The 22,136-nt window shown below is 47.2% G+C and overlaps 1 protein-coding gene across 1 annotated transcript; it reads left to right on the plus strand.

Moving 5' to 3' along the window:
• Positions 1–19,133: 19,133 nt before the first annotated feature.
• CRIPTO (cripto, EGF-CFC family member) lies at positions 19,134–21,445 on the plus strand. Its single transcript, XM_039836847.1, has 5 exons — positions 19,134–19,179; positions 19,263–19,397; positions 19,865–19,979; positions 20,074–20,183; positions 21,336–21,445. Exons 1-5 carry the CDS (start codon positions 19,140–19,142, stop codon positions 21,443–21,445), a joined length of 510 nt encoding a protein of 169 aa, XP_039692781.1. The 5' UTR covers positions 19,134–19,139.
• Positions 21,446–22,136: the final 691 nt, after the last annotated feature.

Genomic DNA, 22,136 nt, shown 5'->3' on the forward strand with positions numbered 1-22,136 from the left:
TTACCTATTTAAAAAATATAGATGTGTCAGCTTCATACACACACCGAAGAAAACAGTTTAACTATGAACTTTAAACTGAAACGTGAATGCATCAGTTGTCCTAAGTAGTGATAAAATGCCTCCTCCCTTCCAAGAGGCAGTTTGCTAATGTTCTTAGTCTGATAATCCTCTGTGTGAGTCAAAATGCAGCGCTCACGCTGGAGTCGGCTCCCCACTCAGCTGAAGGCCCCTGGGGATTCCTCGGGCTTCATGGCTCCACATTCTATTGAGGTTACTAGCATCTAATCTTCCCAGTAGGTTGTAACATACTCAAGGGCAAGTTTGCTGAGTTAACCAGAAACACACACACACACACACACATACGACACACACACACACACGCACACACACAGAGTTATCTGAGGCTACACAGTGGACACGATTAAGTAACAAAAGCACAATATTGTGCCAAGCCCCCCTGAGCAGTTTCCCACCTGGGACTGACCACACAGCCTGGGGACATGTTCTGTGGGGTTCCCCAGCGATGTAAATCCTCACGAGCTGCTGACTTCTCTTTATGTAATTTTCCAAGTGCGAGGAAAGTCAGACTCACATCTGAGTAAGTGAGACCTAGCACGGTGCCGGGCCCATAGTAGGCCCTCCATAAATGTTTACTGAATTAATAAGTAAATGAATGAATGAATGAATAAATGAATAGTGAATAAAAGATGTGCATCCAGATGGCTTCGCTCTCGGGCCTCCCGGAGCTTTCTCTCTTCTTTTTCCCAGTTCATGTTTACTTGTTTGTTTTAAGTGATTATCTGCTCATTGAAAAAAAAATAATCAGGACATAAAAGCGCATTCTAATGTTTATTCCACTGAGCTATATTTATTTCCCTTGTCTAAGTAAAATAGCTTTCTAGAGATCGTTTTAAACTCCCCCTAGCTACAGCGTCGAAATCTAGCTAAACCCATTCCCATCGCAGCACACACACACACACACACACACACACACACACACACACACACACACACACACTCACGGAGCGTCATGGCAAACAGCAGGGGCTGAAATATTATTCCTGCTCTAACTCCAGACACTTCTAACTAGCAGTCAGTGAGGAGGCAAAGCCAAACAGTTCATCTTCTGACTCAAGCGCGTACTCTCCGCTCATGACTTGCCAATGTGCTGGGAACACGGGCTTGCATTTGGGCAGCTGAACATTTGCAGTCCATAATTTCAGTGTAAAGAGCTGAAATGCTGACCCCAATTTATTCCTCTATTTTTTTTTTTTTAAATTCTGACATCTAGGACTGTCTTTGTCTCCCTCGAAACCCCTTTCCCTAAAAGAGATTTCTAACAAAGGAACAAATGGCTCAAGTTTTTATGAGGACGTATATTTTCAGTTCTCGTGGGTAAATACGTAGGAGTGGAACTGGAGGGTCATCTGATAACTCCATGTCTAACCATTTTAGAAACTGCCAGACTGTCTTCCAAAGCAGCTGCATCAGTTTACATTCCCGCCAGCAGTGCACGAAGGTTCTAGTCTCTCCACATGCTCTCGGCACTTACCTTTTCGTTGTCATAGCTATCCCAGCAAGTGCGAAATGATATCTCATTGTGGCTTTGATTTGTACTTTCCTGATGGCTAATGACATTGAACATCTTTTCAAGTGCTTGTTGGCCATCTGTATACCCTCTTGGGAGAAATGTCTATTCGAATGCTTTGCGCATTTTTTAATTGGGCTGTCGTTTTATTGCTGGCTTGTAGTAGTTCTCTGTGTATTCTAGAGACAGGTCCTTTACCAGACATATGATTTGCAAAAAATTTTCTTCCATTTCGCGAGCTGTCTTCTCATGTTCTTGATCCCACTCTTTTACTTTTAACCTAAATATATGGTTATATTTGATGTGAGATTTTGTAGACATCTTATTAAATCATTTATTTAACCCATTCTGGCAATGTCTTTTCATTGGTATGCTTAGGCAATTTACTGATAAGTTTGCGTCTAGGTCTAAATTTATTATTCATGTTCTGTTTGATCCTTTTTTAGTTTTTCCTCTTTTACACTTTCCTGCCTTCTTTTGTGTTATCTGGACCTTTTTTTAGTATTCCGTTTAATTTTCTTGTGTGTGTTGTGTTTTTTTTTTTTTACTACGTTTCTTTGTGTAGCCTTTCATCTTTCACGGTTGCCCTAAGGAATATAAGATACGCGCTTAACTTCTTAGTCTACTTAGAAACAATATTTTACCATCTCAGGTGAGATGTAGAAACATTCCTACCCTATAGGATCCCGTATGCCTCACCTTTCCATTGTAGTTGTCCTATGTATTACATCAGTCAGGGCTATCCTTTTGGCTTCCAATGATCACATTTATTTTAAAGAAGTCAGAAGGAGAAAGCGAGCCCATCATCTCTGCCCTGACATACAGCATATCTGTTGTTCTTCCTTCATTCCCGTTGTCCAAAGTTTCCCTCTGCTGTCAGTTCTCTTTGCTCTAAAAATCTTCCCTTAACGACTCTTTTAGAGGAAGTCGCTGACAAATTCTGTCTTCTGCCGTCTGAGGCTATCTTTCCTCCACCTTCATTCCTGAAAATTCTTTTTGTCGGATATAGAATCCTGAGCTGACACAATTCGTTCCTTTCCGTGCTTTGGGATTCTTCTGGCATCCAGGATTCTGATGAGAAATCTGTAGTTATTTGAATCATAATATTCCCATAAGTGATACACCCTTCTTCTCTCAATGCTTTCAAGATCCGTTCTTTGTCTTTCGTTTTCCTCAGTTTAATTACGATGAATCTGGGCGTGGATTTCTTTGAGTGTATCCTGTTCGGGATTCCCTTAGCTCCTCCAATCGGTAGGTTTTATCTTTTGCCAAATTTGGGGATTTTCAGCAATTATGCCTTTGACTGTTTTTTTCTGCACTGCATTCTTTCTCCCCTCCTTCTGGTACAATGAAAACACAAATATTATGCCTTTTGATATTGTTCCGTAGATTTTTGAGGCCCTGTTTTTTTGGGTTTTTTTTGTTTTTTTTTAGCGCCTACAGCACCTGGTATTCCAAGATGGTCTCCCATCCAAGTACTAACCAGGCCGTGGACTCTGTTTATTTTCTATAAATCTCTTCTCTTCTTTTTCTCGGATCAGTAATATCCAGCCCTCTATCTTCTAGTTTCCTTACCTTCCCTCTGTCATCTCCATCACGTTCACGAGCCTATCCGAGGAGTATTTTATTTCAATTATCGTCTATTTCATTTGGTTCTTTATATCTTTTATTTCTTTGCTGATACTTTCTATCTTTCCACTCACACCCCAGAGCAGAGGGAGAGTACCCAAAAAAGGGGTTTAGACCTCATTTTAGAAGTTGCGTTTCGGCCCACCAGATAGCAGAGAAGCCCTCGCTCTCTGGTTTGGTCGGGCTGCCCACTGAGAGGCCACCTCCCAGAGGGCAGGTGGAAGGCAACCGGCGGCTTGGGCAGGCAGGGCCGACAGGAGCAGGAGGCCTTCAGGGTGAGGGCCACACAGGGACTCGCAGAAGGAATGGCATCTTGGTGTGTCACCTTTCAGACCACAGGAGGCTGCGTGCAGGCCACGTGGAAGCTTGCAGAGAAAGTCCAAGTACAAGCATGAACAGGAGGCCTTCAGAACACATGGGCTATAACGAGGGCTCTGTTTTGGGGGTCAAGCGAGCTGCAAGAAAGATTTTTGCTAGCCAAAGCTGCCGGGTTGCAAAAAAACCATGTTCTGGACCCATGGCTGGGCCAGACTCCCAGAGATGTCTCACACGGCCGACCCCTTGCCCACGATGAAAAAGGCAGGACGCTTCTTCCTACCACACTGTCCTCCCATGAGAAATTTTTACATGGTATTCATTTTAAAGGTGTTTATTTCACAGAGCGCATACACTGAAAGGGGCATTCAGAGCTGAAAGGCAATAAGTTGATAACCGACACGGTAGGCGATCAGTCTCGTCAGGTTCGGACCCCACAGCCCAGCCTGGCTTCGGGGTCGTGATTCCCGTGTCAGATCCATCTTGACTTTTCAGTGCTGTCCAGCTGTTCCACGTGCATCGCCCGGTGGCCGCCTGGGACAGGCTGATGGTTCTAGCAGACTCTGGCATAAACACCCTTCGGGGGTTGCTCTCCAGAGCCCCTTCCCCTGGTCCTTCCAGATGCCGGGGGGCCTCCTTGTCCAGTCCTCTGGCCAGAGCCCTGGGGCTTTAGTTTCTCTGCTTCTCTGTGCAGTTCCCACAACTGAACTTGGGGGTCAAGCAGTGAGAGGACTGAGAAGAAAAGAAAGTTTTCTCCACACTCCGGGGACCACAGCTCCTGTGATCAGAAAGGAAGGGCCCCTCCTTCAGAGTTTAGGGTGACCGGGCTCCTCCGCCCCCCAGTCTTCTTCATAGGATTACTTCAGAATCCCACGGGAGCTGAGGCAGGAGAAGATGGAGAAAAGAAGGAAAAAAACAAAAGAACAACAGGGATTTGCCTCTCTCTCGGCATTAGGAGACCCCTTTCTGACTCTCGGAGCCAAACTAGGTGCCCTGAGGCCCAGTTCTGGGTTTCTGGCTGCCTTGAATCCAGGCTGGGCTGTGCTGGTGGGGAAAAAATGGGAAACACAGCACAGGTCCCACGGTACTTTGAATCCAGGAGTCCTTCCCTCGTCCTCTTACATCCATTTGCTTTTCAGGGTCCTCCTCCTGCTGCTCCGTGCGTTCTACCCAGGTTTTATAGCAGCGTTTAGTGGGAGAGGCAGGATGGACTGCGCCGGCTCCTCTTCCCCAGAACCAGACAGCTCTGCATTTACTTTTCCGCTTACTACTTTCCTTACTCTGTCATCTTCAGCTCAGGAGCACCCGAGCTGCAAAAGGGTCTTAAAGCTTTGACATAAAAGCCTCCGTAAACAAATGCCAAGCATCGACCCAAAAACAAGAGTATGAAGTCCACGGCCAGTAACGGAGAAAAATTTTTTCGAAGGGCAAGAATCGGGCAGCCTCGTTTCTTTGAGGAAATGTCTGCGTGCACTCCCAGTCGACACATAAAGCAAACCAAAAAGCCAAGTAGTGTGAGCTGTGTTTGAGCGGTGGACACAGCGGCCCTGCCAGCCGAGAGCAGTCGAAGCTGGAAGAGCCGTGCTCTGTCCGGGGTGCGCGTGCTGCAGATAAAGCAGTCGCGCCCCAGATTCTGTGGTCGAGTTTCTTCATTTTCTTAGGCCAGTAAATCCTTGAGGAGTAGCCAGATCTGTGCGTTGACTGCTCCTGCGTTAAAGAGTGATCGCTCGTTGACGCGGATAAATGTAATTCAAGTTCCTATCTTAGAGGAACGGTCTCTTCTTGATGTCTTTCTGTTCTATTTTTAAATAGTTGTAGATTAATGTTAGTCTCGGTATTTTGGTGGGGAAGAGAATATTCCGTCTGTTATCTAACTGCATTCACCATTTTTCCTGCGTTTTCCAAAGCAGAGAAGGAGGTGCTATCATCCTTCAATGAAAGGGGTTTTTTGAATGTGCCAGGATTTAAATCGGGGTCTTGTCTGTAAGGTGTTCTGTTTGCAAATGCGTGTAACAAAAATTGGAGACTCTAAGGATGGTACGTGACAACCACATTCGCCAGGGAGCTACATGCAACGTCCAGAGATCCTGAGAAGCTAAGAAATACCTGGCGTCTCCTGCAGGACGGTGCTGAGTCCAGGCCCCGTGGACAACCGGACAGGTTCCACCTTAAACTAGGAGCCCCTTGGGTGGGTGCTGAGACCAGGAAAGTGATTTTATAGCAAGAGCCCTTAAGTCTCCTACTCCAGGACAGGTAGGAGACCCCTCCCCTATTCAGTAACAAAGCCACATTGGGGACCAGAGAGGAGGCAGATATCAGGGACAGATGCAGGTGCCTGTCACTTAACAGCTCAGAGAAGAGAAAGACTCTGGGCAAATTTACAAAGCTCATCTCTTCTTTGTAGCATAAAGTCCAGTGCGCACGATCTTTCAGCAGATACGTGAATGTAATTTTCTGAGCAGGAATTTTTCTCCAGCACTGCAGAAATATCACCAGGACATACTCTACCAGAGCAGAACAGAGAAAAGCTAATTACGGCACCCAGTCTGGAGGAGGCCCTCAACACGAAGAAAGCCACCGCCTTCTTAGAGGAAACTTTGCCACCAAGTAGACTCCGTTGAGCACCGTGAGAACACAGTTTCCACCCGGAACCTCACCGAGTCTGACAGCAAAGAGCCAAGAAGACATCCGAGGCCAGTTCCCTGCCAGAGACCTGGCTTCGCCTGCTTTCAGCAGAATCACGAGCGAGCATCTCCAGATCTGGCTGCACTGTCCACAGCCGCAGAGCATCTCCAGATCTGGCTGCACTGTCCACAGCCGCAGAGCATCTTTCAGAGAAGACAAGACCAGGGACCACACCAGAGACGGGAGGAGGGCAATGACGTCATTCACTGCGACAGAAGGGACCCTGGGGCACAGGGTATCCTGGGGCTCGTGCCTCTCCAGTGCTTAGCGGTCCAGGTCCTGAGTGAAAACATCAACTATTGGAGATTCTCGAAGATTGGATTCGCAGTGGCAAAGTAAATTGCAAATTCCTCCCGGAAAAACCTTTCGCTTTACCCCAGAGTCAGCACGCTTCTTCAGCAAAGGGCAAAAGAGTAAATATTTTAGGCCTTGCCGGCCAGCAGGCAAAATCGAGACTATTATATAGAGACTCACTTAACAGAAAACTCTCGGCCCGCTCCTCCCGGCTTGCCTGGGGTGGGCCTGCCCGTGCAATGAACATGCTTCCATGCTTCTGCCCAGCTGTCACAGCTGGACACATTCTCAGGACAAGAGCCACTGGCCCAAGGTGAGCAGAGGGGCAGGACAGAGGGGAACTGCTGCGGTCAGTTTCACTCTCTGCCCCCACGACACCCAGACGCCTGTGTGTCTTCTCCTGCCGGTCATCTCAAGTCGGGCAGCTGGCCGGAAGCTAGGTGACTTGCTAAGTAACCAACTCCCGAGTGGAGATTCCACGGCTCGGTGCCTGGCAGTTGCCAACAGCGGAGTCTCCAACGCATAGACAGTAGCCAGCGTGGGCCTCGGGCAGCAGCGAGAGACAGCTGGCCAGGTAGACAGAGGCTGAGGGTAGAGGGGGACAAGGACAGATGGGGCTACTCCAGCTTGCTCTCCGCTCACAGTGCCAGCCTGTCCCAGCAGCGCCCACGTGCCGTACAAAAACATGTGCCAGGCCGGTGGGTTATAGTTTCTTAATCTCAGCTTTAGTGGACCATAAAATATAAAATATTTTGCTTTGGTAGCTGTGATAGCTTTAAATTATACCCACTCGTTCCCTGATATTCTTCCCTTCGCGAAGGTAGAGCTTGGTTCCTCTCCCATTGAGCAAGGGCTACACTTAGTGACTCACTTCTAATGAATATAATATGTGAAAGTGATGGTGTGTGGCCTCTGAGACTAGGTCCTACAAGGTCTCTCTGTCTCCCTCTCTCTCTCTCTCTCTCTCTCTTGACTCACTTTGGGGGAAGTCAGCCACCATGTCATGACTTCTTTGCCTGCTGGCTCAAGCAACTCCACGAAGAAGCAATTGAGGCCTCTTGCCAACAGCCATGTGAGCAGAAGCTCTTAAAAGTAAATCTTCCAGCCCCAACTGAGATGACTTCAGATGGCCTGCAGCCCTGGGTGACATCTTGACTGCAACCTCATGAGAGACCCTGAGCCAGAATCACTCAGCTAAAGATAATGCATGTTTTAAGCTGTTAAGCGTTGCGGTGATTTTGTTATGTAGCCGTAACTAATACAGTGGACAGTAAAATAAGAGGCGCTTGTAAAAATCAGCCTTATTTTCTAGTGACATCTGGTATCTCCATCCAGCTGCTTCCTTGGATGTCGCACACATGTCTCAAAGAAACAGAAAGCCCTCCAAGCTTACTCCTTTAGAATCTATCCATCCCGGGCTGCCTTAATTCCCATCTCAAGAATGACTTCATATTTACCTTGAGGTCACTCCTTGATGCTTTCTGTTTCCTCACTGTGCAGACATGCACACACACACACACATGTGCACACGTGCACACTCATGCACACATCCAATTGATCACCTAAGTCTTAAAGGGCATGCACCAAGTAGCGTCACATCTGGCCTCCGTTGTGCAAAACTCACAGCCGGTCTCCTGACTTCCACTCACCCACACCCAATCCATTTGCCACACAGTAGCGACAGTCATTTTCCGAAGAGAACTAGATCATGCTGCCACCTGACTCAAGTCCTTCAAAGACTTCTCTCTGGAAAGAAAGGAAGACCCCGGCTCCTCACGGGGCCAGGTAAGACTCCGGCATGCTCTGCCCTGGGCCAGCCCCTTCCACTCACCCGACCACGCTCCTCCTTGTCCTCCACGTCTCCCCACCTCCGACTCAGCACGAGCTCCCCCTCTGCCTGGACGCCCTTCCCCCCTTCACGTGGCTTCCCGCAACACACCGCCTGAACTGAGCTTCAGTGTTCTCTGCTCAGCGTGGCCTTCCACGACCCTTCGTCTGAAGTGGATCTGCCTGTGACTTTTCCTCCGGACTCCTGCTTATGTACTTCGCAACCCACAGTACACGCGGAATTGTTCGGTCGTTCATTTAATTATACTTTATCTGTCCACAGACGGAGCTGAGAAGAGCAGCCCCCTGGGTGACCCCAGACTTGGGCTCAGATCCTGGTCCCTTCAAGTCTTCCCCCCAACACTGAGCAGGCACCCGGTGACAGACGGGAGGATCTGGAGGGGCTACGAGGGTTAGAGATGCCAGGCTCTCATGTCTGAACCTCAACAAAGAAACCCGTGCACCGAGCCAGGTTATTTGATGTGTATTTCTGCGCTTTGATTCCTGGGAACCCTAATACCCGACATTTATGGGCACTCATTAAACACAGACAGATGCCCGTCCTCGCCTCCCAGTTCGCAATCCGGAGGGGAGAACGGATGCAGAAAGGGATGCGTGTCAACGCAGCAGCGTGTCAGCTCAGCAACAGCACAGCATGAGCTGCTGTGGGGGCCAGACCAGGAAAGATGCTCTCAGCGTGTGGTGGCGGGAGGAACAGTCCCGCAGGGACCATGAGGAAGAGCAAGGACTTTCCCACGCTCCCTCCATAACCCAGGTTCATCAGAACTGCCTTCCAGAACCATCCGCTCTCCTGAGCCAGAGGGCGTGACTGGAAAAACATGTCCCCTGGCACCAGGACAGTAGTCTCCACTCAGACAGGAGGGGTGACTTTCCAGTCACCTTGTCCTCTCCCTTCTTGTCAAATGACAAACGGGGCTGGGGGACAGGGCGTTGAGGACGGGGCCACCATCTGAGAGAACCTGAGGTGGGAGGACGCGGGGGAGCCTGGGAGGAGACCTGACAAAGTTCTCGGTCCAGGTGCCAACACTTCTTGATGCTCCTTCTTTTTGCGAGGCTGGGAGAGGATCGGCATCAAGGGGGAAGGTGAGAAGAGGGGAACGGAAGCCGGGGTCGGGGGGTCACCTGCACCAGCCATGGGGCGAGGCCAGGCTCCCCGCCTCCCCACCTGTCCTCTGGAGCCCCAAGACCCCTCTTTCCCTCGGCAGACCAGCTCCAGGCCTTCCACAGCCTTCTTCCAGGTGTACCCGCCATGTGAAGGAGACACTTGTCATCAGCCCTGCTGAACCCAGAGGAATGGCAGTAACTGATGGGAATTTCCGGTGACACCAGCGTACAGTGGGGACCCTATGGCAGACAAGGGGCTTTAGTGATATACAAATTCCATTCTACCCTCACATAAGGCCACTGCCTGGACCCAGAATTAGAATGTAGAGTGAGTTTTTCGACAGAAACAGTGGGGTAAATAGGGGCTAAATATCAAGTGATGTCAGTATGGTCACGACGTTTCAGCCAGTCTGAATTAAATGACATTTTATGTCACTCGATCAGGGTTTCTCCGGGGACACCCATTCTTTTTGCGGTAATTTGTTAAACTAGAAAAACCAGCCAGGAGAGGCAGATGTTGCAGATGGGCTAAGAGGACAGTATCAGAGTTTACTCAGCCTGCCTGGGCCAGAGTCCAGCCTCCCTGCCCACGGTGGCACAGCCCCGAGATGGTCACCTAACCTCTCCGATCCTCAGGTTCTCAGCCCAGCCGGCCAGCTGGGGTGTCACGGCAGCACCAAGCTCATAGCATCGGTGAGAGGGTCACACGTGGTAATCGTGTTAAGTGCTTAAGATAAAATACCTGGCTCCTAGTAAAGCTCAAAAAACATTAGTTATTTAAGAAAGAGAAATAGGAAGGGGGAGGAGGGAGACAGGGAGGGGAAAGAAAGAGAAAGAAAGAGAAAGAAAGGGGAGAGAGAGAGAGGGAGAGAGAGAGGAAAGAGCAAGGAAGGAAGGAAGGATCGAGACAGACATTGTCACCGATGAAATATCAGATGAAAACACGAGGCCCATGAGCGTCTGAGGATTTTCCCCGCCCGCATGGCTAGCGGAGAGCGTTTGGGGGAACACCCAGCCCCCCAGCCCCTGAGCTCCGCCTGGGGGAGGACGCGGTCCAGCAGGAGAGCCGCCAGCACAGCTGAGCGGCGTGCAATCCCCTTTCCACCCCGAACCCCAGCTAGGGGCGTGAGACAGTCTCCGGGACGAAAGACTTCCCGGGCAGCTGTCAATCATCCCTTTCGGGGCACCGAAGACCCAAACAAAGTCGATTTATCTCCTGCTGGGCAACACCGCGGACCAGAAAGTTCTGAGCTCGGCGGTGGGCACCAGGGCAGCGTGCTGGGAGTAAGCCACCCCCCGGAGCAGGAGTCGTGGGGACTCTGCCGCAGCAACCGCCCGGTCTCCTTCTTCCCCATCCAATTCCGGTCCCTGCCCTAAAATGCAGATTAATGCGTAACCGTCGGCTCCGTGTGCTGTTGGCGATGTCCGCCCCGTGGCGCAGAGGAAAGACAGAAACGGGGGGCGCACTGCCCCCGTCCTCCTGGCAGGTGCCACATGCCGCAGCTCCCCCGGGTTTCAGGAGCCCCCGCGCCCCCTCCACGACGGCCACCTACCTGTGACTGCGCCGCAGCCCGAGCCCCTGGCCGCCGCCGTCACACGCTGGAGCCGGAGGCGCCCCAGCGACCGGAGCCTCTGCCTGTGCGCTCACCGGCTATATTTGTAAACTGAAAACATGATCTGCAGGACATGTGCTGATAAACTATCTATCTATTCTATGTGACTCAGCCCGGCCTGAGACAAAACAGACTTCACAAGGGAGGGCTTGGCACAGCGCAGACAGGCCGGCCAAAGTGAGCCTATAACCGGGGATTATCTGCACCACCCGCCCCCTCACCCCCACGCCGGGCAGATGAGGGACCTTTTGACATTGGAAATCCTGAAGTGTGTTCAGTAAAACAGGCCAGAGAAGGAAGAGGGCCCCGTGGCTCAGTATTCTAAGCTATGAACCTCAAAAACAGCAGGGTAAGAAAGCTCTCTGACCCAAGGAATGTAAACATTTTTTTCAGTATTTAAAGCGACAGGTGTGGAAAGTCTTGATTTTATCCTTTTTTTTTTTTTTTTAATTTCCTAAAACATTTGCAAGTTTAGGTTCTCTTTACAGATTTTACTAAGTGGGTCAGGATGATTTCCTGATATCCGACATTGTGACAGTTATTTGACAGTTAATCATCAGGAATTGATGATTAACTCATCAGTCTACGCACACCTCACACACACACACACACTTTATGGCAACACTCCTCATATACTTTTGCCCTAAACAGAAAAACACCTTTCTCTCGTGTATACACAATAACTCGAATTACAAAAAGATTTGATTTTGGAAGGATATTTTCTAGGTGGGACATTTTCTAAGTGGGATATTTTCTATTTGTTGACATTTATAATTAAATGATCATTTTAAATTGTATATTAAGTTGGTGGAGCACAAATAAATCTTTGTGACTATATTAAATCAGACCTCTAAAGTGTTGGATGTGCTTTTTTATTACTTAAGATAGAATTTTTATATTCTTTTTCTCTCTTGATAAATAATGTAAATTACTTATTTAGTAATTAATGTTTAGTTTGGGTTTTATTTTGTTTTGTTTTGTTTATGGTATTCTGAACCAAAGACTATAAATGGAAAAAAGTTTCAGTTGAGATATTACTTAGATACTATTTCAATTATAAAATATTTAAAAGCTTAATCATATTTAAATGGAAAAAAAGATTTCCCCCGCACAAATAAATTCAAAATTCAAAATACAGTGGGATACCTTTATGATGCTTGCGTTGGAGAAACCGGTTGTTGTATAGTCCAGGCTTCTCAGAATATGTACCCAAATACAATTGAGAAATTTAGCAAATAAAAATGTTTTTTCAGGTACATTTGAATTTCAGATAAACAATAAATATTTTTTATATAAGCATGGCTCAAATGCATGAGTTATACTTACACTAAAAAAAATATTTGTTGTTTATCTGAAATTTAAATATAACTTGGGTGTTCTGTATTTTGCCTGGCAACCCTTCACTCAAATCACCAGGGAGCAACTGATCCATGGATACCGGCTCTTATATGTGATTTAAAGGGTCTAGAGCTAGATGGAGGTAGTAGTTTTACACCATTGTGAAAGCACTAAATGCCACTAAACTGTTCTCTTTAAAATGGTCGATTTTATGCTGCGTGAATTTCATTTCACTTAATAAACAGGGAAATAGAATCCATATAATAATATACATAACTAATTTAATTAATCACCGATAATATGATTCTATATGTTGATAATCCAAAAAAAATCTACGGACAAACTATGAGACTTGATAAGTGTTACGGGCTGAATTGGATCACCCTAAAATGTGTACGTTGAAGTCTTAACCTCCAGGGCCTCAGAAGAGAGAAGGCCTTGAAAGAGGTAATTAAGATAAAATGAGGTCCTATGAGTGGACCCTAATCCAATATGACTGGTGTCCTTCTAAGAAGAGATTAGGACAGAGACACGCACACACACAGGAAAGACCTTGTGAGGACACGGCAAGGAAGGAGCCGTCTCCAAGCCAAAGAGAGAGGCCTCAGCCTCGGAAGAAGCCAAACCTGCAGACAACTTGATCTTGGACATCGGCCTTTAGAACTGTGAGAAAATAAATTTCTGTTGTTTAAGCCACTCGATCTGTTATGGCAGCCCTAGCAAACTCATATAGTAAGTAAATTTCATAAGGTCAATTAGATATGAGGTCAGTATAAATGTCAGCAACCACGAAAATGGAAGTAAAAGATACCATTTCCTTTAACACCAAAAAACCACTAATATTTAGGAATAATCTAACAAAAAGATACCCATCTCTATTTAGAAAACTATAAAAAAATTCTTGAATGAAATTAAAGAACGCCTGAATAAATATTTATGGACTGGAAGGCTCCATATGACACAAATGTTAATTCCAGCTCCTCTCTGAAGAGTCAGTGCTCTCTAATCAAACTCCCAACAGAATTATTTTGAAATTTAGAAACTGATTTTAAAATGATATAGAAATACAAAAGGTCAAGCATAGTCAAAAGAATCTTGAATATGAAGAACAAAGAGAGAGGATTCATTATGCCAAATACCAAGGACTATTACGAAGTCACAGTAATGAAGAGAGAATGGCCTTGGCACAAGAAGAGACAAATAGACCAACAGGACAGAATAAGGCATCAGAAAACAAACTCACGGACACACCATCAATTGATTCCTGATGAAAATGGTATTGTAGAGCAGTAATATAAGAATAATCTTTTCAATAAATGCTGCCGAATAGGGTGATAGAGTAAATGATACTGTAATAACTATGTATGGTGACAGATGGGTACTAGACTTATTGTGGTGATCACTTGTAAGGTATATAAATGCTGAATCAGTATGTCGTACAACTGACATAATATCGTATGTCGAGCAGAAAGCAGACGTACATACATGCTTATGATTATATAAAGTTTCAAAAGCATGGAAAAAACAACTTACGGGATTAGAGATCAGAAAAGTAGCTAGTTTGGGAGAAGAGGAATAGGGTGGTGATTGTGAAGAGGCATGAGGCAGACTTCTGCACTTCTAGTAATAATCTTTTTCTTTCACCTGAGTAGCAATTACATGGTACTCACTTTGGAATAATTTATTAACTTATAACCCTTGCTATTCACACGCTTTTATGAATGCATGACATACTGCAATAAAAATGTGTTAAGGTATTTGTATTCATTTTATATTGCTGTGTAACAAATTCTCACAAACTTCATGGCTTAATGCGGCATCCTTTATTATCTCACAATTCCCATAGGTCGGTCAGAGGTCCAGCCTGGCCCAAAAGTTTGCACACTTCAAAGTGCCCAGGCCATCTGCATAGAGGAAACCTTCTCCCACACAGTTTGGGTTTTGCATTCCCACCCTCGCTCCCACGGCTTGCATTTAATCCATTTCAAAACAATTAAGAGCTGTGAAGAATGCCTGGATGTAAACAAATAGAAAATCCACTTAAGAAGCACTTTTAAATGAGATTCTCCAGGTCCTGTGAAACCAAGTGAGACCTCAGCTTGCCTTGCCAAGTCTCACTTCTAAGGGTCAGTCTGTTAATCCATCAGTCTGCTGGGGCCATCGGCCTTTGAATCAGGAAATGACTGCCCTCTCTAGATTAGCGGTTTTTCGATAACGCTAAAATGGCATTTGGTATAGATTATTGGGCTTGTCTTATCTGGGGAGACAGCGGAAGGGAGTGAGAGCTCAATCTTGGAGACTTCCGTCTCCCTCACTGTGCACAGCACAGAGTAGCTGGCCAGTAACTATTTGCTGAATTTGACTGGAAGAAAATTTGAGACGAGAAAGAATTCTAAACCATAGCCATGTCTAAAAGCCGAAATCAGACTTCCCCTACCCTGCCTAGCACGGTTTCCAGTGAGTGCATCAGGATTACCCTGTCTTGTTTATGGTGAACGCTCTTGAAGAAGCTGACCAGAATTCTGCATTGCGTGGAGTTCTTCGGATGTGTTTCTCGTTCCTTCTTACGGGATTAGAGATCAGAAAAGTAGCTAGTTTGGGGGCAGAGGGATACTAGGATAGGAGAAGCAAGTTGTTTTCCTGCGGTGCTTCTCAAAGCCCTTGCCCCGCCTTGCCTCGCCCCTCTTTTAAGAACTAGGGCCGAGACTTAAGTTCCCATCAACCACAGATGGGCAGATGGAGCAAGATTTAACAAGAAACGAGCACGGGCAGACACTGCAGCAGAGGCTGGGGAAGCTAGGATTTCCAGAGACCGGGTTTCTGGACCGCCTAGTCTAAGGGATAAAGGATTTGGGGTAGGGTCGGTGAAAGGCAAGATACCAAGGAGTTTACAATTCAGTGTTGATAGGACAGGGGTGGGGATGTCAGGAGGTGGGGGGAGGGGAGGGGGGATGGTGCTCTCAACCCGAAGCCGGAAGCCAAGGGAAGGAAAGACAGGCACGGCCTCCCAGAGCAAATGGTATCCGGGCTGAGTCTCCAAAAGAGAAGCCAGTTCAAGTTCCCTCAGAGAACTACCTGCCAAGTATTCAGTTGACCCCTGAACAACACAAGGATTAGGAGCACTGACCCCCAGCACAGCTGAAAATCCACATACAACTCGTGACTATCCCGAAAACTTAACTACTAATAGCCTGCTGTTGACAGGAAGCCTTACCGATAACATAAACAGTCCATTAACACTTATTTTGTATGTGATATGTATTATATACTGGATTCTTACAATCGAATAAGCTGGAGGGGGAAATGTTATTAAAATCATAAGAAAGAGAAAATAGATTTACAGTATTTATTGAGAAAAAAGTAGACCTGCACAGTTCCAACCCATGTTGTTCTAGGGTCAACTGTACAAGCTTCCCATAAAATATGGAAAACAAGCAAGCCCAAACAGTGACATACTATTTTTCACATTCAGAATTAGCAAAAAATTGAGATGCTCGGTGCAGCCAGCTGGTAAAGACTTGGGGAATGTGTGGGGGAGTGGGGGGAAGGGGTGGCGAGGAGATGTGTGCAGACTTCTCAGAAAACGAATCTGGAAAGGTCCACCCTTGAAGCAATTCCAGTGCTAGAGAGTTACTGGCTGGATGTGCTCCCAAGCATTCACCAGGATGTACGTCCAAGGAAGTTCACCGCAAAATGCAGCAACAACACCAACTGTCCATTCTTTGATACAACCGTCTATATGTCTACTGAGGAATTCATATGACACAGCACCCAGAAGGGGAGGCCTCTCCTCAACCCTTCTCCTCCCTCCTACCCAGCGTACGGAACAATGTAGCTCTAAAGGGACCCCACTGAGCTTGTCTTCCCCACTCAGTCTGCAAAATTTTGAGAGCAAGAATCTATTCTAAATTTCACACAGAGGTGTGTGGCAAAGATAGATGTTTCCAGCCGCTGTTTAAGCTCACGAGTGAGAACAGAAAGCCTTTCACTTGTTAATGAACCGGAGAGGTTTTATCAGAAGCTGTTGGGAGCTGAGCTTGGTGGGATTAGAGGCTACACCACCCTCAGGTGGGGGAACTCCCCATCCGGTCCCCCCAGAATGTTCAGGTGATATGACAGAGGTGACACGTCCTGTCCCTAGGAATTCTGTGGTAAAAGAAGGCTTTTACCTTAAAACCTTGTCGCTATGTATGCTGCAGAAATGGCTGTCCTTTTGATTGACTCTTTAGTTGGGGGTTAATTCTGTTTGTAGCTTTTTAAAGCTAACATCTATCCCATCTCCAAACCGTTTTCTCCCTTGAATTTTAGACAGACACGGGAAGATTGTCTTTTGATTACGATGTTGTTTGGTTGAACCATTCTTGGTGTGGTTGGATGGTTTTAAGTCAGATGTGTATCTGTGTGGTTTTAAACACCCAATTCTGTCTCTCTTGCCCCAGTTTTTAGTACACTGACAGCTCGGAGGGCCATACGAAATCGTTCCGAGACCAAGGGCATCTATTTCTCACTTTCAGCCCTCAGTGCCCTGGGTGAGGGAAGAGGTGGGGTGCCGGGGACTGGGGACCCCGGTGACACAGAGGTCTCCTGCCCCAGGCCGGCGCCGCGTGGGTCTGACCTACGGCAGCTGGACAGAAACAGAACTCCATAAAAGCGTCACACTTGTGTGTCTGGTGGTCTCAGGTAAACGCCAGGCTTTGGTTTTCGAAATTAGAATTCAATTCTATTTAGGGATTCCTCCTGACATTGGAGTATTCAGTAAGGAATTCAATCATCCTTAGCGCGGAGCTGTTAGGTGAGTGGCCCGCGCCTGTCCCGCTGCGGCGCGGAGTGTAAAGGGGACACTCTGAATCGGGGGGTTGTGGGGGCGGGGCGGCGAGGGGAGGGCAGACTGAAAAAATCCCAGTGAAACCCAGTGGCCGGGCTGACGTGGTCACCCATGCCGGACCACCGTGTTTCTAAAACTTTTTGCTGGAGCAGGCCTGGCGCCTTGACTGGAGACCCCTCCCCCCAGTGGCTGCGCCCCAGGCCGGGGTCGTCAGGGGTTGCAGACCCTGGCGGCACCATCTCACCTCCCAGCCGGCCCTCCCCTCGCTTCCTTTCAGCCTCCACTTGCAATGCAGGTCCGCCAGGAATGTACACTCAGTCACGTGATGTCAGGAAGCCCCCTCCCCCACTCTTTCTGACCCTGAACTTCAGTCTTGACGGCAGGCTTCCCAGCCTTCCCCCTCACTCCCCCCTGGCAGAGAGCACACCCTTCCCGGCCACCTGGGTACGCCCAGCGCAGAGCAGGGGGCTCAACACACCTCTCTTGAAAAAACAAAGATGAAAGCAAATTTGGAGAAATAAAATTTGGCAATAAAATATCCAACGCCTGAAGAGCCCCATAACGTGGTGTTTAAGGTTTTCTGATTAAAACAATTGTCTTCCTCCACTCCTCCGACCCGGAATCACCAACCGGATCAGCGTAATTGATTTGTGGGATTTTCTTCTTCAAAACAGTAAATCTGGTATTTTTCACCCGCAGCTAATGATGGAGACGTTAGGCCTGGTTAACCTCAGTTTTACAAGACTCCGCCTCACCCATTCTCTCTTTGTTTCCCCCGCTTTGCTGCCTTTCACTACCACCCCGGGAGAGTTTAAGGGCTGTGCTGGGCGTGGGTGTCCCGCCTCCCCTGCCCGCCCGTGAGGCTTTGTCCTTGAGAATCTCCAGGGAGGCTGAGGCCCCGGCTAAGAATTAGGAGGGAACCTGTGATGGGCCACACAGTTTTCTCCGGACGTCCTGGCTCCTCCTCCTCCTAAGACTGGGGTGGGGGAAGCCTCTTTCTCATTGGGGATATTTTTCTTTTTTAAATTCTCATTTCTATTTCAGGAAATTAATGTTTCCCTTTGGGTGTTTCAGCAAAGACTGCGAATTCAAGGCCCGTGAACAGGGTCCCCCCTGCATTGGGAGGTATGGACGGCAGGAAGATGGAATGCTTCTCTTCCAGGTATGAACCGATCTTGAACGTGGACTTTTGCCAGCTTAGGAAGTAAGATGGTCTACATCTCTCTGTTGTCTGATTTCATCTTTCCGAAAGATCTGGGACTTCGCGCTTGTTTTGCCATTGGCTTTTAAGATTTTCGATCAGGTGAATGAATGGCTCTGCCTCTGACTAGTGTTTTTCAACTCTTGCGTAAGATAGGCCAGTATTCTAATCAAATGAAAAAATCTATTTCTGAGAAGATTAAAGGCAGAGACAGATTCAGTATTTGCAAAACCATTAAGAATAATGGAAAACTTTTTAAACCTGAAAACCCTTCAAATGACTGGTTTAAATGAAATAGTTGGTAAAATGTGATTTTACCAACAGAATGTTATGCGGCCATGTTAAAGTTCGCCTGTGAAAACTACTTAAAGGAGAAAAAAATGTATGTGAAATAGATCAAAGATTTACACCTACTTAAAAATTATGTGCATATGAAGACGGAGCCTACGAATAATAACATATCGAAAAGCATTGCATATTAGGTGGCTTTTACTCTCGTGTTTCTTTATGTTGGTACATGAATTAGCCATTTCAAAAGAAAGAGAACATAAAAAAAGAAAGATGACACCCTAGAATTTCTCCTTAGTGGTCTGTGGCTTTGTCTGTGTGATGGGAAGACCCAGGTGTTAACTGAGAGAGTTTTATTTGCTTTGTTTTGCTAACGATGACAGAGTTCCTCTTCCTAGGGTGATTTTGATCATGGCCATTTCCAAAGCGTTTGAACTGGGATTAGTTGCTGGTAAGAGGTTTTTGGTTCTTTTGATCACAGCAATTTTCTCGTGGCCCGAAATACTGGCCCTATGAGTTGATTTTGTCGTTAAGGGTTGAGCCGCCATGAACTTGCATGGACATCACAAGGAGATCTGACCTTCAGTGATAACAGCTATCTGTCCCGGGAGGAGCCTGCAATTCGTCATCGGCCTTCCCAGTTTGTGCCAGCCATGAGAATCCAGGACAGTAAGACCTACCTGCCTTAGATCTACCGTGTGGGTGATAGTGCTTCCTGGTCCCTGAATGTGTTTTTTTTTTTTCTTTTCTTTTTTTTTTTGACACTCTGTCACCTGAGAGAGTGGGCTCCTGATTCTAGAGTTGGGCGGGTGGTCGGACGGGTTTTTCATCATGGAGGCGAGACCGGCATTGTGCACCTCATCTCCCAGAAACCTTTTCCCCCACTCACTTCCACTTCAGGCTCGGGACCAAGGGACCACCACTGGCCTTTGCAAGAGAAAGAGTTCAATGCTCAAACGCAGGGGCCGCAAAAGGAACACTAAACACCGGACTTATTCTGTGATGTTTACAATATTTAGACATCTACAAACACTTGGGGGGGGAGAGTAAGCCCTTGGCGCCATATTAACCTTTGCTAACAGGAGCTCAGCTTTTCAATCCCTCCACCCTCTGAGCCACCCTTTCTTACGTTTCAGGTAAGGAGCTCAACAAAACCTGCTGTCTGAATGGGGGAACCTGCATGCTGGGGTCCTTTTGTGCCTGCCCCCCCTCCTTCTATGGACGGAACTGTGAGCATGATAGACACAAAGAGTAAGCCATGGGAACGGGGTGGGGTGGGGAGGAGAGGGAAGGAGAAACGGGGGCTTTAACATACACACGTATCACCTCATGCATTCGTCCTCAGGAACTGTGGGTCTGTGCCCCATGACACCTGGCTGCCCAGGCGGTGTTCCATATGCAAATGCTGGCACGGCCGGCTGCACTGCTTCCCGCAGACGTTTCTACCCGGCTGCGGTAAGTGGCAATTCCCCTCGCCCTTCAGGTTAGTTAGCTGCCTGCGGGCCCCCCGTTAATGGGCTCCCTCTTCTTACCTCATGGCTCGGTAGAGACTGGCAGCCCAAGCTCTGCTTGGGGAAGAGTCTAGGACTCAAGCTGGGGTAGTCACCTCGGCGCCCTTGATATCGATGCCCTCGAAATGTCGCTAGCCCGGCTGTCCGTTTGACATTTTGTAGCATGTGAACTTCTTTTAAGGTAAATAAGAAAAAGGCTTGGCCTCTTAAAATGCCAGGAAGTGCTTTCTGGGCTTCTTTCTTCAGCCAAGGAGACCCAGATAGTCTCCAGGGGGACAGTTCAGTTAGTACCCACCCCGATGGCAGGGTTGGGGCACCCATCCCAGGTAAATCCCACCACCCGCTCTCATTGCTTAGGAACATCTTCATGGGTCCTACAAGGTCCCTGTATGGACACCCCTCCCCCGCCCCCTGTGACTGGTCTCAGAACAACCTTTTCACCTTGTAGATTTTTATTGATTTGAGGAAAACCGATAACAAGAAGGGCAGGAACCTAGCAAAAACAAGAGCAGAGGTGTCTCTCCACCCCCCAACCTGAGCCAGATTTCTAGAGTCTCCTCCAAGTTCAGGGGTGTCTCGTAGTTCTGCCCCTGCAGATGTTAGAAATTGAAAACGTTCACGTTCAGAAAGTAAATGGAAGCCAATGCTTCACCTAAGTACAAGAGGGAACCCCCATGCCAGGCGGAGCCGGCGTCTTTCCCTCCTCATCCTCAGCGACGGGTCCAGGACAGGCATTGGGTAAATGTGGGCTGAGTGATTGAATGGCCGAGGACCAGATTTTCTTCTTACATCTTGGCAACCAAAACGTGCTGTGTCTTTATCATCAGAGCCTAACCAATTGATCGCAGGTGTCACCGGCCGGGCGGGGTAGGTTCCCAGATGTGAAAGTGCATGTCCAGGGAAGAGCACATTCACCGTAGACCAACTTCTGTGGAAAGCTATTTTTTCAGGGGAGTGTGAATTCCGTGTACACACTGTTCTCTTCAAATGTTGGGCCCTAGCCGATTTGGGCTCTTGTAGATAGGCCACGTGTGTGGACAGTAGGTTCAGCTGCCAGAGGGATTTTCTTTAATGACCAAGCGTCCCTACCTTCCAGATGGCCATGTGATGGATGAGCACCTTACGGCTTCCAGGACTCCAGAACTAATACCTTCTGCATGCACCACTCTTATGCTTGCTGGCATCTGCCTTGCTATACAAAGTTAATATTAATCGACATTTAATGCAACATTTGTCATGCAAATTTCATGACCTTGAAAGGCTATCGTTCTAACTGAGAGATGATCATTTGTTAGTTGCCTTGAAATGGTGGATAGATTTCCATGATGGTCCCTAACGTTTCCCTAGAGTACAGGCACACCTCAGAGATATTGCAGGTTTGGTTCTAGACCAGTGCAATAAAGCCAGGTGCACAATGTTTTGGGTTTCCCAGTGCATAGAAAAGATACATTTACACTATACTGTAGTCTGTTAAGTGTGCAATAGCATTATTTCTAAAAAATACATTATATCATAATTTAAAAAACATTTGATTGCTAAAAATGCTGAAATAATCATCCGAGCCTTGAGTCATAATTTTTTTTTTTTTTTTTTGCAAGTGGAGGGTCTTACCTTCACTTTGTGAAAAATGCAGTATCTGTGAAGTGAAATAAAGCAAAGTGCAATGAATGAGGTTTGCCTGTACCGACTACTTTTCCTCTGCCCTGCCCTCTCCAAAAACACTACTTAAAAAAGAAAAACCCTGAGCCACATCCACACTGTGCCCAAGTCACATGTTTCTTGACACATGTAACTCTACCAAGGGCTTCTTATTAGTACTTTCCATTAAACAGTTCTATTTTCAGGTTATTAAAAGCTAGTCCTAATGTGGCACTGACATTAAAACCTCGAGTCGATC

The sequence above is a fragment of the Pteropus medius genome, unplaced genomic scaffold, assembly GCF_902729225.1.
Source record: "Pteropus medius unplaced genomic scaffold, Ma_sr-lr_union100, whole genome shotgun sequence".
NCBI classification, from domain to species: domain Eukaryota; kingdom Metazoa; phylum Chordata; class Mammalia; order Chiroptera; family Pteropodidae; genus Pteropus; species Pteropus medius.

Bases quoted from the DNA above. Each gene is read 5' to 3' on its own strand.
- CRIPTO (XM_039836847.1), top strand. From the start codon at position 19,140: ATGGCCATTTCCAAAGCGTTTGAACTGGGATTAGTTGCTG. The intron at 19,180-19,262 runs GTAAGAGGTTTT...TTTGTCGTTAAG, and splicing joins TGAACTGGGATTAGTTGCTG to GGTTGAGCCGCCATGAACTT. The intron at 19,398-19,864 runs GTAAGACCTACC...CTTACGTTTCAG, and splicing joins AGCCATGAGAATCCAGGACA to GTAAGGAGCTCAACAAAACC.